This window comes from Haliotis cracherodii, unplaced genomic scaffold (assembly GCF_022045235.1).
Source record: "Haliotis cracherodii isolate W230 unplaced genomic scaffold, xgHalCrac1.p SCAF_13, whole genome shotgun sequence".
Classification (NCBI taxonomy): Eukaryota; Metazoa; Mollusca; class Gastropoda; order Lepetellida; family Haliotidae; genus Haliotis; species Haliotis cracherodii.
Genome location: NW_027266268.1, coordinates 15,727,952 through 15,745,411, shown reverse-complemented (window position 1 = coordinate 15,745,411; position 17,460 = coordinate 15,727,952). Strand labels below are relative to the sequence as shown.

The 17,460-nt window shown below is 40.4% G+C and overlaps 1 protein-coding gene across 1 annotated transcript in view; it reads left to right on the top strand.

Moving 5' to 3' along the window:
- Nucleotides 1-2,847: 2,847 nt before the first annotated feature.
- The window catches only part of LOC139458977 (uncharacterized), a 29,792-nt gene continuing 15,179 nt past the window's right edge, over nucleotides 2,848-17,460 (top strand). The window contains exons 1-2 of the mRNA XM_071240415.1: nucleotides 2,848-3,389; nucleotides 15,356-15,543. Coding sequence (XP_071096516.1) covers nucleotides 15,474-15,543 — 70 coding nt within the window. The 5' untranslated portion in view covers nucleotides 2,848-3,389; nucleotides 15,356-15,473. The remainder of the gene's footprint in view (nucleotides 3,390-15,355; nucleotides 15,544-17,460) is intronic.

Here is a 17,460-nt window from a genome sequence, read left to right as displayed (position 1 = left end):
CTATTACCGGCATACTCGTTAAAACGAGGTGGTTTTACGCACAGTTTATTGAACACACAATGCAGTTTAGAAAGTGGTCAAATGTAAAAAATATTTTATTTGGGACAACACTTTCTTAGGAGCACGTGATCTAGACAACCAGTATTCGGACTTTCCTTTTTGTTTAAGCCTCGGTGGCTGAGTGAGGGAGATCGCTGACTTTGTGTGCTGGCGATTAGGTGCCTCACTCTGGCAGTGTGGGTTCGAATCCCGGACGGGACTCAACTCCCAAAAGTACAAGAATCTGTACTTTACAAAGAAAATTTTATCCAAAATATAACATTTGTAACACACAGTTTATTGTCAGAAAACCAATGGATCGGTAAGTGTTGAAACTTACATTAACGTCTCCAAACTCTGCATGTTTCATTGCATGAAGACGCTGTCGTATTCAGATATATATATATTTTTTGTAAATCCACTGAAAACTTTGGTGCAGTTATGTTAGGACATAACAATAATTTGAAATATCCTTACTTCGTTATGTTATCACCATAACTACATAACTCCCCTTTCGGATGTGCCTGATAAAAAATGACGGTCCTAAAAAGTATTTTTCATGTCCCAATAGAATGATGAAAATGTAAAATTGGAATTAAATAATTTCGTTCATATTTAACCAGTTATGTAATCGTGACAATTTTTACGTCAAAATACTGTCAATATATTTCTGAGTAATTGATCAGACTGTCTCCTAATAAGAGAACATCTAATCGTAATGTGTTGTGGTGTATGTTTCTTACTAAAAGAACATCTAATCGTACTGTGTTGTGTTGTATGTCTCCTGATAAAAGAACATCTTATCGTACTGTGTTGTGTTGTATGTCTCCTGATAAAAGAACATCTTATCGTACTGTGTTGTGTTGTGTGTCTCCTGATAAAAGAACATCTCATCGTACTGTGTTGTGTTGTATGTCTCCTGATAAAAGAACATCTTATCGTAATGTGTTGTGTTGTATGTCTCCTGATAAAAGAACATCTAATCGTAATGTGTTGTGTTGTATGTCTCCTAATAAAAGAACATCTAATCGTAATGTGTTGTGTTGTATGTCTCCTGATAAAAGAACATCTAATCGTAATGTGTTGTGTTGTATGTCTCCTGATAAAAGAACATCTAATCGTAATGTGTTGTGTTGTATGTCTCCTAATAAAAGAACATCTAATCGTAATGTGTTGTGTTGTATGTCTCCTAATAAAAGAACATCTAATCGTAATGTGTTGTGTTGTATGTCTCCTGATAAAAGAACATCTAATCGTAATGTGTTGTGTTGTATGTCTCCTAATAAAAGAACATCTAATCGTAATGTGTTGTGTTGTATGTAGTTAATACCGATTCTTACCGTTTGTTATTTTGTTGAAAATGATTTGTATTAAACTGTGAATTTCTCTTCTGATTTGTCAGTCGATACTTTACGTTTCGCAAAGCGCCATTTTGTTACTTGAATTGCGTGTATTCTTTCGCTTCGAACAACCGTCTCATTGATTTGAAATTTATTTTTTGATGAAGTTGATTTTGTATATAATCATATCAATATGTATACTAAAGAATTTTAGTGACATCAAATATTTTTGGTTACTTTTGTTTATATTTTTTAAGATTTAGCAAAGACGGAACTACATTTTTAGTCGTACTAACAGGGGATGGAAAACCGTCCATGTGTGTTATGTAGGGAGAATTTACGCTTGAAGGTTTTACATTTGTAATGAAATAATTTAATCTTCCTGCAGACAACTACACCAAAAGTATATAATAAATAGGATATTTCATGTGTCGAGTGAAATATCATGTTTCTCTCATCTCGTGACGGGGGGAAAGGAGATATTTTCACGAGTGGCGTAGCCACGAGTGAAAATATCTCCTTTCCCCCCGTCACTCGGTGAGAGAAACATGATATTTCACTCGACACATGAAATATCCTCTACGTATTGTCCATTGTTTACCTAGCGAAATTGTGTTTATCTTAAGATGCTGTTTCATAATGGCTTGGTATTGATTTGATATGTCTTGAATGTCAAAACAATTTACCATTCGTGCAAAACAACCGCAAAGGCATAAACAAAAACAGTAGAAGTTTGTTGCCGAGGCCATATAAATTACAAACAAGACTCTATGATTGGCGTTTGAACTCTTAGTTTCCTCCACGACAAAATGTCAAGCCAAAGAGACAATTATCTTGTCAAGGAATGGAGGCAGACGACACTCTGTAATCCAGGTAGCATGGTCTGCGCACGAGCAGAATGGCCAATGTTCCTGGCTTCTGATTGTCAAGGCGACTCTCTACCGACGAGTATAATCTCAAGACCAAGCTCGTGGAAGCTAGTGGTCGCTTCTCGGTAACATTCCCACTCCGAGGACGTCAAAACCAGTGAGTGAGCAGAGACGTAACTAGAGAGACTGTCGTGCAAGAAGCGGAAAATACCAATACACTAAACGTTACTATTCGCTCGACGGCTGTTTACGCTTTCGAACCTGAAGCTCCGTTAATTGCAAACTAGAATTGGTGTCTTTTAGCCATATATTACACATCACTGCAAGAACGGCGTCATTTGGAGGTGTCGTCTGCTTGAAGTGTCGTCTGCTCGAAGTGTCGTCTGCCTTGTAATTATCGCGATTCCCAGGCAGAAACAAGCAGGGGACTAGTTATTACGAATGTTGTAGCAGGCTCGCTTGTGACATACCACGCCAGGTATTAATGAGCGAATGCGTCACTTACATCGTCGTTATGGCAACAACGTCGCTTACAACGGTGCTGGTGTAGCATTGACATTCACATCAGTAATCAAAGCAAGCTAAGGCATGCAATTGGAAGGAGCGTCTCTACTTCTTCATACATGACGACTTCAAGTGATGACGATTTCAGGGAGTAATTTCTACCGTAACATATCTTCATCAGTTTATTTTCTCATCGCAATTCGTACGTGGTATTTTGGATTTTCGAGGAAGATAATTTGACGAACTTTTCTTTCGAAAGTTTCAGTATCAATCGACATTGTTTAAAGAATGTATTGAGTGTCCCTGCATTGTTTAAAGTCTCTGTGGAACGTAGTGATTTCACTGAAAGATTGTAATGACACTAACCGAGTCCTGTACGTCGTTATAAACTGCTATTCCATTGAGGTAGCTGCGGGCAGTAGCACCGAGTTTTAATATCACACGATAACCTGAGACTGATGTGGAAGAAGTTTCATCTTACAAAGTGGATCTCCCAGGCACAGCACGCGTGCCTCAATCAACATCCCTAGCACCGTTCTACACAGTCTGTCAAGACACACTTAACGCGCGACACATGTAACGTCCACTGCTGTGACAGCAGCGAAACTGTTGTCCGCTCTACTACTTCACTGTACAGGTTAGTACGTATTTATATCTCTCTACTGTCACTATAGGAATGGTTACATACCAGAGCATCAGTGTGAAGTTCAAGACTGGAAAAGTCCAATGTTTTCTTGGACAAGAGGGTGATTTGGTTAAATATCTACAACCCTGGTATGGAGTTTAAACATCTTGTTTTCTTGAATTTAAGGTATATATCAGTCTAAATGTCATACAAACTAAATTTTGTCGAATTGGCACATTGACTCACCAGATTAAATATACAAAGCGTTCATTCATTGAAACTATTTAAAATTTCTTATTTCGTTATGAGACGACCAAGCTATCCATATGATGGCTACATGTAATATTATTCAAATCGACATTTCCCATGAGAGTGCCACTGGTTTCACCAAAGTAGGAAACGTCTGAGACTTTCGCCAATGTCAAAATGACACGCCGTGATATAAACGAAATACTGTTCAAAGTGGAGTTCAACGAAACGGACTCACTCACTCCATTATTTCAACCGTAAAGAAATATCGGACGAGTCAGCCAAACATAGTACGCAATGAAATCGTGTCCACTAATCACTTCGAATATCGATCAGATGAAACTCTTCTATTTATGAAATATTGCGCATGTTTTGATATCACTAATTGGAATCTTCAACGAAATATCAACATTTAACAACACTTATTGATCCGGCGCCATGGGAACAGAGGACGCGAGTACTCGCGTCTTTAGTACTTTAAACAGTCACTTGTGTACTGATGTCAAAACTCGTTTCATTCCTACATAGGGGGCACGGGTGGCCCAGTCGTCTAAGGCGCCGCAATTCGCTGTGCAGAGTTGCGTCCCTTGGGCACGCCAGACATCTATGATTGTGGGTTCGAATCCCGGTTCGCCCCAATTATGTTTCTGGGTTTGTCAGCACCATACCTGTGCTCGTGGGTTTCACCGAAGTGGTAAACGTCTGAGACCTGCATCACTTCGGGCTTTCCTCCCACATTAAGCTGACACGCCGTGATATAACTGGCATGCTGTTAAAAGCGGCGTTAAACACAACTCACTCTGAAATAGGGAGTCGCGTTCAAGATGTATGCCCCTACATGGCGACGTGCATGCGTGTGTGTGTGTGTGTGCGCGCGTGTGTGCGTGCGTGCGTGTGTGTGTGTGTGTGTGTTTGTGTGTTCAAGTTCACTTCACCACGCTACTAAGCGCAAATCGAGTCTGAAATTACTAGCATTCATTTTGCACTTTCACCTTAACTGATATTCACAAAAAAGCCCGAAACCAAAAAAGCGACTAAACCATTTCCATAATTATAAGAAAATTCTTCTAAAAGCAGAGTCAGCTGTACGAATAAATCATAAAACAGATGTATCTCCCCGTGTATTAATCAATTACATTAACCATCTACAAGAACCTTATTTTTTTTTTGACAGGGTAAAGTTTAACATTTTCAACCTTGGCTCTGCCTAGCTTCAAAGGACCTTATGCTAATGAAGATGTTTTTTTCGAATTTTCTAATAGGTTAAAAATATTGATGGATGCTTTTGGATGATACTCTCTATGATCGTATTTCATTCATTCATTCATTCATTCATTCATTTCATTTCATTTAATAAATGTAACAGTACCCCATGCAAGAATACTAATGAGGGATGTTCGTACATCTTCCCGAGGCAAGGGTGTTAACTGTGTTTACAAAAGTCAAGTTAACTCCCTTGCCTCGGGAGGAAGGTGAGGTGAGGTGAGGTGAGGTGAGGATAAATTGGGTTTAACGTCGTGTCCAAGATTATTGCACTTATATAGCGACGTGCATGCACGTGTATGTGTGTGTGTCGCTGCTTGTACTAGTCCTGACTGATGCCGATTTATAGTGCTAGCTCACTGAGATACCATGCCGCAGTTTAACATGAATACCCTACTCCGAGCCGACCAGTCCTTGTTTTAGCCCCTTAATGCCGAGCGCCAGACAGGGTAACAACAAGTACAATCTTTTAACATCTTTTTGTATGACGCGGCCGGGTATCGAACCCCGGACTTTCCGCTCTCCGGGCGGACGCTCTACCACAAGACCACGGAGGCTGTCTCGGGAGGAAGGTGTTCGTATAACAATAAATACAGGTTGGGCTTAACGATATTAATTTTATCAATTAGTATCCATAATCAAGGTAACCAAACTTCGATATGTAAATTTACTTTTCCCTAACATTATTCGTACTTTGCCAAATTACCAAATTAGTTCATCATATCAAATAGTCAAAATATTTTCCCTTGTAAAATAAAGTATAACACAGTTCTCAAGCATGTCGACGTCAGTGCTGGAAGAACGTCTGTATAACGAGTTCTCGCCACAGCCAGATACCTGCTCGTGGCTACTGCACCACGATGTGCAACGACGTCAACGACAATCAACACGTACGTACAGACAACTGAGATTCAATGTCAGTATGTCAGTACAGTAGAACACGGATATAGCGAACACTGATAGAGCGAACAAACGGATAAAACGACTATTAGAAAATCCACGACTTATCTCCTATTATCATTAACCGACATAGCCATAACAAATTGACACACGCTAGCCTTAATCCAATCTCCATTGACAGTTCGCCGCACTGGGAGTTCAGACAGAAAGGCTCTTGCCCCCAGCAGTGATACTCAGTCAGTGTGACATTAGTTCAGGGCACGTTGGTAAAACCGTTTTGCCCTGATCGAGGTTATGACATATAAGATGATACCTTTATTTGACATTTCGACTGTCGTAGACATGTTATTGTAGACAAGAGGTAAACAGAGTTTCAGCAACAATGCACTCTCGGTAATTAATCGCACTGTAGTCTATAACAGAGTGAATATTGTTTTACGCCAATAGGGGCGGTGGCGTTATAGTTAATGCTTTTGCTCGTCACTCGGAAGGCCCGGGTTCGATGTGAGCACATCAGGTACTCTATTTGAAGCATATGTTGGTGATTATTGTACAAAGAGGCGTAAAACCATACTCACTCATCCTTTTACGCCAGTCAGCAATATTCCAGTTATATGACGGCGGCCTGTAAACTATCTTGGCCAGAAAAACCTTTGATTTATAGCATTAGCAAATTCAACGTCCTAAGCAATTTGGGTAGTGTAAAAACATGAATACTACCTCATTTATGACCGGGGGCGGTCGGGTAGCCTAGTGGTTAAAGCGTTCGCTCGTCACGCCGAAGACCCGGATTCGATTCCCGACATGGGTACAATGTGTGAAGCCCATTTCTGGTGTCCCCCGCCGTGATATTCCTGAAATATTGCTAACGGCGGCGTGAAACCATACTCACTCACACACATTTGATTGTCAGAGACAATGGATACTCGGTGATTACTTCCACTGTCGTTCATAATGAACCATACCCGTGCTCGTGGGTTTCACCGAAGTGGTTAACGTCTGAGACCTGCATCACTTCGGGCTTTCCTCCCACATTTAGCTGACACGCCGTGATATGACTGGAATACTGTAAAAGCGGCGTTAAACTCAACTCCCTCACTCACTCCCTCACTCATAATGAACCCCTGTGAATATCTGTCTTCATTCCTACTACTCGCCAAAGGTTAAAGAAACACGATTCTTTCATATGACTACAGTTCATGTGTCATGGCATGATCGATTACCGTATTCGACGTAATAAGCGACCCTCTCTAATAAGCGCCCACGGCGATATTTGCTAATATATTGTCTAGTGAACAATCCCAATTAGCACCCCTTCCGATTGATCAATTTACACAAGACTTATTTATTCGTGTATAATACGCACTCGTGTGTAATATGCACCCTCAATTATGGGCAATTAAATTCTGGAAAAATATATCTGTCGTATATAAACATTTCAGGCTGTCAGCATAAACAACGAAATTTATCTTTTAACTCTGTTTTATTTTCACCAAAATAATATTCTAATAAGAGCCCCCTATTCCTAATTTTGAGAGCACCCTGGGCGCTTATTACGTCAAATACGGTTATCAAAATAACAAGAATGAATCGATGTTTTTTAACGTATTGTGAGTAGTGTATAAACATTCGATGATGCCGTTAGACAGCGATTAGTTTAAGGTTCTGTAGACCCGCATGTTTCCGCGTCTGATTCGTCTACCATTGGATATCGATAGTAAAATATATTCGCAAAGCCTACATATACTTTTCGCCGTTAGTTTTTATTGTAAAAAAGTGCTCTACTTTCGGGCATTTCCATATAAATTTAGGTTAACGTCGTTCAGGCCTGGGTTTTTGCTAATACTTATACATGACACTCACTTACCGATATGTCCCGGGTAATCAAGCGATCACAGCGCTACTTCTATATCGCTATTACTAATATAGTAAGAGGGATGCACTTGCCATACAGCGCACAGCTTCAATTATCAACGCGTCTATAACGTAGCAAAGGCAAAATGAATAGAAACACAACACGTTCTTCTTGACAAGCTCTTAACAGATACTTGTCAGTTTGTAGTTAAAGATATTTTTAGAAAAGATTAAAGGTTTGATGCCTTTTTAACAACCAGCTCTTGATTTGACAAAACCATGTATTTGAGATTGAATGAAAAATGTGTTATATGTGTATCAGTTTTAATATAAATAAAAGCGACTTAAGCCTTTCCATAATTATTAAAAATCTCTGCTAAAATCAGAGTCCTTAATACATGTCGAGCGAGCGAGTTTCGTTTGACGTCGTTTTCAGCAATCCATCCATTTTACAGTAGTAAATATATAGAAGCCTGATTATATTTGATACTCTAGGCAGTATGAGGTCAAGCCGTGATGTGACGCGTGTATTGTTTTCCGTTTGTTTTGTGATAAACCATTCTAATGGTTGAATCGATAGGGACCAAAGAAAACATGGACTTAGGGCAAAATTTGTGGTTGGTTTTTGTTGTTTTACGCCGCACTCAGCAATATTCCAGCTATATGACAGCGGTCTATAAATAATCGAGTCTGGACCAGACAATCCAGTGATTGGTATCATGGGCATCGACCCTCGCAATTGGGATCGATGACCTGCTTCAACCGAGCCTGACCACCCGATCCCGTTAGTCGCCTCTTACAAGCATAGTCGCCTTTTACGGCAAGCATGGGTTGCTGAAGACCTATTCTACCCCGGATCTTCAAGGGTCGCAAAATTTGTGGACAACTTGGAGTCTAGGCCAGACAATCCAGTGATTGGTACGATGACACGCAATCGCCAAGTTTGACCACCGATATGACCAAGTCGCCTGTCTGTCGGTTGTTTGCTGATCAATTCTGACATCACGGTTGGATTCCCCAAGGGGTGGCTGTGTGAAATATACACCAGGTGCCATTAACGACCAGACAACATAGGGTGGCATTACATGCCTTTTTACCATCTGATATGAATATAAAGATCATATGGCGAACATTCAAAGAGGAGATGCACTCTTGCAGCTTACAGCTCGTTGTGGCGGCCATTTTGTCTGTTCCGAAAACCTAATTAATTCTAATTTCTTTACCGTCTCTCTATAAGAAATCTGATCCTCTGCCATCAAAAGCTAAGATTATTATATCCGAGTAATTAGGGAGAACCCAGTACAAGTGCTGGTGTCTTTGCATGTCTGCTTTTGATATCACGTGATATATTGACGTCTGCTCAATAATTGGCGCCCAAATCCACAACCTTTATCTCGGAGCAGACTATAATCTCGCTTCTTAGCCGATTGTGTTTTCCTTTCTTTGGTGTTCGCCATCTTGTCCAGATCACAGGGAGAGAAAATAGTTTTTAAAGGTCTCACTTTCTGTGCAGCCGTGCGAAAGAGTGACACGATATCATAAAAAAATATACAAAAGCCACACCGCGGGTTACGAGAGACCGTACGTGTGTAATACCTGGATACATTTAAAATATATAAGATAAAATAATTAAATTCTACCTATATGTACTGTACATGTATTGCATGCATACATTTAAGGATATATAATAGTTAACCATTGTATATGAACAGATATCGATTCGTCTATCATATAGTTACACAGGCTCGTCCCTTTTAAATAAAAATACTCAATTAAAAAACATTCATTTAAAAGAATATTAACTGGTGACAAATTACCACTGTCTGTTCACGTGCACGCTCACAAACACACACACGCACACAGTCACGCACGCACACACACACTCCCTCATACAAACACAGATACATACACTCACAGACACACACACACAGACACACACACACAGACACACACACACACACACACACACACACACACACACACACACACAAACACAAACACTCGCATAACGCACAGACATACATACATATATCACACATAAACATCAAAACACATACACATAAACATAGAGCGCACACAAACAGTTGATAAAACATAATTCTCTCTTGAAACATTGCATGGACTTTGAATGCAAAAGGTCTTTGATTGTCGTGGCTTTGCATCAACGTGTCCATTTTCCCACTGAACACTTATTCATAAACGTGCAATCAAATTTATAGAGAGCTTAAAATGTCAAAAAGCACAAGTTGGCAGAGCTTTAAATGTCATGATGTAAATCCTAATAGAACAGTCAATAATAAAATGACTTTACTCTTCTCTAAATGAAGGAAGAAAGGGCAGACTATGTTTTCTAAGAGGAATTGGCGGATTAGCATGTAGACCAACCTCGATAGCTGTGGGTAGGCTACATGCGCGTACTCGGATGAAGGCCTTGCGGTGTTGTCTAGACATAACTATAGTCACCTATGGTTCCGAGCATATGACCTTTTTCAGTCTTTTTGTAAGCAGCTTATTGCCGTTTACAGGAGTCTTTTTTTCTGGAGGATCTGGAGCATGGGCTTGGCATCCTTGTCTTTGTCATTGACCTCTACCAAATCCAGTGACTCTGTGACTTTCTGCAGACGGTGCTCATGAATGCTTGTGCTCAGATGACCACTTATGGGTTATTTAAGGGATTACGGTTACTGTTAAACTTGGTAGCCTTGGACAGTCTGTACATGTACTTCCGTTCGTTGTTTGGTGACGCTTGAGGTCCAGGCGTTGTTTCTTTGTGTTTGATGTGTTCGGACCAACGCCAAGGGAAAATCTGTAAGTTCTATTTTGAACCGTATTAATCACTCCTTGTGCTTATGGTCCTCATATGCCAGTACCTTTTAACAATATAGGACAAGGCGAATCAGATAGGGGTGTGTGAATATCGTACGTGTGGTGCGGTGCGGTGCGGTGCGGTGCGGTGCGGTGCGGTGCGGTGCGGTGATATGATGTGGTGTGGTGTGGTGTGGTGTGGTGTGGTGTGTTGTGGTGTGTGGTGTGTGGTGTGGTGTGGTGTGGTGTGGTGTGGTGTGGTGTGGTGTGCGGTGCGGTGATATGATGTGGTGTGGTGTGGTGTGGTGTGTGGTGTGGTGTGGTGTGGTGTGGTGTGGTGTGGTGTGGTGTGGTGTGGTGTGGTGCGGTGCGGTGCGGTGTGGTGTGGTGTGGTGCGGTGCGGTGCGGTGCGGTGCGGTGCGGTGCGGTGCGGTGCGGTGCGGTGCGGTGTGGTGCGGTGCGGGATTGTAATGCAGGGAGCAATTTAGACATAAGACATCGCCTGTTTGGACACAAATACTATTGCACCATTCATGTGACAATTTGCCGTTTTGAATTTACATTGACCACGAGTGGGGTTAGTTGTGGATAGGTGCAATGCGACTTTCATATCGGAATGGAATGGTTAACCAAATTCAAAATTAAGTTAAAGATACAACATATTTAATCATTTCTTCTAATAACTTAGCCCATTAGCATGACTGTCGAGATTATATCTATATCCTAATTTGATTGTTTCGCCACATCATTGCCGAGTATCCTTTTTGATCACCTTGAATGTCTTCCTGGAGTGTGGAAGGTCTGTGGTTTGATCCCTGGTCGCGTCATAGCGAAGGACATAGAAATATGGTAACTATTGTTGCCATGCTTGGTGCTAGACATTAAGGGGATAAAACACGGACTGGTGTATTTGAATCCCTATGGTACATATCACTCTGGGTATACCTCATTGTGTGACTGAACCTCCTTAAGAACACCACCATGCTGTCTATTCTGCTCGGTCTTGCTGGAAATAGAAATGACATCGCGTGATTACACATAACTTCATATATCATGAGTTCGCCTTGTTCTTACTGTGGCTATATTCCGTAGGTCGACGGTCAGTTTCTTATACCATAACCCACCTCCATCCCAATAAAAGAACAAAACAACAACAAAAAAGAACAAAAAGAACAAAATAAAAAACAAAAAAACAAAAAGACAAAAAGACCAAAAATGACAATAAGAAAACAACAAAAAGAACACACACACACAAACCCCAAACAAAACAAACAAACGGAAACCACAAAAGCCAACAACAACAAACAAACAAAACAATATAAAATAAACCGTTAAATACAAATTCCCAATCACCAAAGCCTACAGAAGCATCCTAGTGCCACAAGAAAAAATATTGTTATATCCTCATAGGAGATAAACAAACAGTCCTACGTAAAAGATCGCATGGAAACATGTGTGGGTGAGTGCGGCACTAAACAAGAAACAATCAAACAAACCAACCAAAAAAAACAACAAACCAAAACACAGTGATGGCGTCGTATTAGATGTACGAGTATCTAGACCGCCTATCCTCGCGATATCGGGTCTGCCGTGTTAGATCATCACCTAAAGCAGCTAACTGCGTGTGTTATTAGAGAATACACCTGGAGCCAGCCATGGAGCCGTGTTAGATCTCCCATCTCATATGTCCCCGTAACGCTGACAGATTCATGCCGACGTGTAATTGAAGCACTGACGTATGCAGGTTCAATCAACCTGGAATGTCTCTCGCATTTTCACACCAATATTTTATACCCACGTAAACAGAATATATAATTAAGTTATTGATCTTCTCGTCTTAAAGGAAAACAGAGACACAACGAACCGGCTTTACGTGTGGCTTGCTGTGTTTTGTAGACATGAATATGAAAATAACTTCAGATATGATTATTGTATAGTTTCCCTTATGCTTAGATGTCCCTTGGTGGGAAACTGCATAATAGAGTCCATGCAAAGACCTGTTAGTGATCAAATATACCAGATTCCACATTTGATTCCATGCATATGAGAGTCTGCTGTAAGAAAACATCTTAGAGAGTATACTGTAAGAAATAAAGTATATCGGAGTTTGCTGTAAGAGATTAAAGATATGGGAGTTTACTGTGAGAGATAAAATATATCGGAGTTGACTGTAGGAGATTTAATATATGGGTGTTTACTATAAGAAATTAAGTATATGGAGTTTACAGTAAGAGATTCTATATTCAAGTATATGGGAGTTTACTATGGAGATTAGATATGTGGGAGTTTATTGTAAGATATTATATATGTGGGAGTTTACTGTAGGAGATTAAATATGTCGGAGTTTACTTAAGATATTATATATGTGGGAGTTTACTGTAGGAGATTAAATATGTGGGAGTTAACTGTAAGATATTATATATGTGGGTGTTTACTGTAAGAGATTAAATATATGGGAGTTTACTGTAAGATATAATATATGTGGGAGTTTACTGTAACAGATTAAATATATGGGAGTTTACTGTAAGAGATTAAATATGTGGAAGTTTATTGTAAGAAAAACTAAGTACATGGGAGTTTACTGTAAGAGATTAAAGATATGGGAGTTTACTGTAAGAGATTAAATATATGGGAGTTTACTGTAAGAAATTAACTATATCGGAATTAATTGTAAGAGATTAAAGATTACTGTAAGAGTTTAAACATATGGGAGTTTACTGTAAGAAATTAAGTATATGAGGGTTCACTGTAAGAGATTAAATATATGGGAGTTTACTGTAAGGGATTAAATATATGGGAGTTTACTGTAAGAAATTAAATATATGGGAGTTTACTGTAAGAGATTAAATATATGGGAGTTTACTGTAAGAAATTAAATATATCGGAATTAATTGTAAGAGATTAAATATATGGGAGTTTACTGTAAGAAATTAAATATATGGGAGTTTACTGTAAGAGATTAAATATATGGGAGTTTACTGTAAGAGATTAAATATATGGGAGTTTACGGTAAGGGATTAAATATGTGGGAGTTTACTGTAAGAAATTAAATATATGGGAGTTTACTGTAAGAAATTAAATACGGGAGACTAGTTTAAGTGATGACACAAACGGGAGTCTGTTGTAAGTGATCACACATACGGGAGTCTGGTTTAAGTGATCACACATACTGGAGTCTGGTTTGAGTGATCACACATACGGGAGTCTATTGTAAGTGATCACACATACGGGAGTCTGTTGTAAGTGATCACACATACGGGAGTCTGGTTTAAGTGATCACACATACGGGAGTCTATTGTAAGTGATCACACAAACGGGAGTCTAGTTTAAGTGATCACACATACGGGAGTCTGTTGTAAGTGATCACACATATGGGAGTCTGTTGTAAGTGATCACACATACGGGAGTCTGTTGTAAGTGATCACACATACGGGAGTCTGGTTTAAGTGATCACACAAACGGGAGTCTGTTGTAAGTGATCACACATACGGGAGTCTGTTGTAAGGGATCACACATATGGAAGTCTGGTTTAAGTGATCACACAAACGGGAGTCTAGTTTAAGTGATCACACATACAGGAGTCTGTTGTAAGTGATCACACATACGGGAGTCTGTTGTAAGTGATAAACATACGGGAGTCCGGTTTAAGTGACCACACATACGGGAGACTGTTGTAAGTGATCACATATATGGGAGTCTGTTGTAAGTGATCACACATACGGGAGTCTGGTTTAAGTAATAACACATACGAGAGTCTGGTTTAAGTGATCACACATACGGGAGTCTGGTTTAAGTGATCACACATACGGGAGTCTATTGTAAGTGATCACACATACGGGAGTCTGGTTTAAGTGATCACACAAACGGGAGACTGTTGTAAGTGATCACACATACGGGAGTCTGTTGTAAGTGATCACACATACCGGAGTCTGTTGTAAATGACCACACATATGGGAGTCTGTTGTAAGTGATCACACATACGGGAGTCTGTTGTAAGTGACCACACATACGGGAGTCTGTTGTAAGTGATCACACATACGGGAGTCTGGTTTAAGTGATCACACATACTGGAGTCTGTTGTAAGTGATCACACATACGGAAGTCTGGTTTAAGTGATCACACATACGGGAGTCTGTTGTAAGTGATCACACATACGGAAGTCTTGTTTAAGTGATCACACATACGGGAGTCCGGTTTAAGTGATCACACATACGGGAGTCTGGTTTAAGTGATCACACATACTGGAGTCTGTTGTAAGTGATCACACATACGGGAGTTTAGTTTAAGTGATCACACATACGGGAGTCTGTTGTAAGTGATCACACATACAGTTATTAGATGTCACACATGTGAGATTAGGTACTTAAAGACACTACGGTTAGCGTCCCCGTAGTCAAATTATTTTTTGCAGATTGCTTCCATCTTAATTTAACATGGTACCAAATCAGGTCATCAGGTATCAATTTACACTGTCACTAAACATTTACTTTGTTCATTGCTTGAATTTTATCGAATGACAAATTTGACATTTACATCGTCAAATAATTAGCTAATATATTTTACTTCTTGTATGATACTCCGAAACCAAAATATCAGCACTATGGCACCAAGATGGTGTTACGAGGATATTGGATCAAGATAATTACATGAGAGACCCTTTCATAGGCCTGTAACATTTCTTGAATAATCTCGATAATTTGGATGGCTGGCTGAAAAGCTATTCTCGGCCATTGATGCTCGGCATGGCAGACATTTTGATTACCCATGGCGCCCAGAGTGTGTGCTAGATACTGTTTTTTAATAGCCTGTTAAAACAATTTGACCTTGGTCACTGCTTCACTTACAAGTGTGAATTTAGTTAAAAGGTATATTTATAACCTCATTTCTTTCTATTTGTTTCTTTCAAGATTTCTTGGACTGTGACGAATCGAGGATAACGGGACGTCGAAGTGCAACGTCACTCTGGTTAACGTCACATAGACGTAACGTCACACAGCCATTACGTCACAAAGGCCTAACGTCACAATGCCCTCCATGAAGATATGTCACACGGACGACAAAGCCGATGGGAAGCTCGTTGATTGCGTACCTGCAGGTGACGTCATTATCTATTACCGTTTTCGGGGCACGGTCGGCCCAGTCGTCTAAGGCGCCGCGATTCGCTGTGCAGAGTTGCGTCCCTTGGGCATGCCAGAAACCTATGATTGTGGGTTCGAATCCCGGTTCGCCCCGATTATGTTTCTAGGTTTGTCAGCTCCATACCCGTGCTCTTGGGTTTCACCGAAGTGGTAAACGTCTGAGACCTGCATCACTTCGGGCTTTCCTCCCACATTAAGCTGACACGCCGCGATATAACTGGAATACTGTTAAAAGCGGCGTTAAACCCAACTCACTCACTCACTATTACCGTTTTCAAATGTCCCCTTCCATACTTTTAATCTCGGTTATGCACTTTAAAGGAGTCCCGTACAATATAATCTTCATGTATCAAGGGTAGTTTATCTCCAGGGTCCACTTGCACAAAGCGATCTTAGGGCTAAGACTATCGTAAGCCTATGTTAAAGTATGGGAGTTACGATCATCTTAGCGCTAAGATCGCTTTGTGCAAGTGGGCCCAGGGCCGTAGCAGCTTATAAGCACAATAGGCACGTGCTTACACTTACATTTTCTAAAAATATATAATAGCTATTTTTTTCTTTTTTTTCTATTTTTGTGACTGGGTATTAGTATACTAGTGAGAATGATCGACCCTGTGTATGCACAGTTTGCTGTGATGTTTTGACTTCCTCGAGATGAAGACTGACAATGGAGTATTGTCATATCATAAAATGGTCTTGATCTGTGTCTTGAATGAAGACTCATCAAGACAGGACACTCTTCTATGACTCTCCCATTATATTTTCCCACTAGCGGCAGCCTAACCTCCCTAATCAACTCGAGCGCTTGCGGCCTCACGTTGGCGGTATTCCATTTGGCGCCTAAATTTGTATTTAGTCTTAGCTAGGCCCCTTGTGCCTCTATTCTATTATTGTCATACTCGAATATATATTCATCACAATAAACTGGAAAGATAATGCCCTGGTTAAACGAGGATGATATTGTTTATCCTTTCTTAGCACGAGCATCATATTTTTTACAGAGCAACCATTTTGGTCCGTTTTTCTTTAGATTGTCCATATATCTACATTATAACAAAGTAGGGAGGCCTGTCGTTATCTATCGATGCATGACTATTCCCACTCCTTTATCTACTAAAACGTGTCTTCCTGTTCTTAAACAGCACAATGGATATAATAAGCATGTGAGTGAGTATGGTTTTACGCCGCCGTTAGCAATATTCCAGCAATATCACGGCGGGGGACACCAGAAATAGGCTTCGCACATTGAACCCATAAAAGGAATAGAAGACAGGACTTCGGCGTGACGAATGAACGCTTTAACCACTAGGCTACCGGACCTCCCCTCTGACAATCAAGTCCCACTTAGGGAAACAAGTGGATTTCACCAAAGTCTACAATCAGAGTTTGAGAGTTACTCTCACATTAACCTGCCGGGCTGTTGAATAATAGACAATGACATCACTCTCTTGAATTATCCAAGGGGCGGTTAGGTAACCCAGTGGTTAAAGCTTTTGCTCTTAACGCCGAAGACCTGGGTTCGATTCCTCAGATTGGGTACAATGTGTGAAGCCCATTTCTGGTGTCCCAGATATTGCTTGAATACGTCTAAAATCGGCGTAAAATAATACTCACTCACACACTGGCTTTTAAAACATGGTCTGATGTTCGTTCCCCGTATCCACACTTAAACCCATGTCAGAGCAGCGCGAGTGTGGGACGGTATTCCAGGGAGAGACGGAATCGATACCCTAAGCCATATTTAGTTCCTAAAGAGGGTGTTCAACGTTTCAGCCCCTTCAGTCTTGTCTTCCAGGCCTGCTTTAGTGAAGGCTCTTACGTAAAATCTTGGCTTAACAAACCAGATCATCCGAACAATGCTACAAATGACGTGT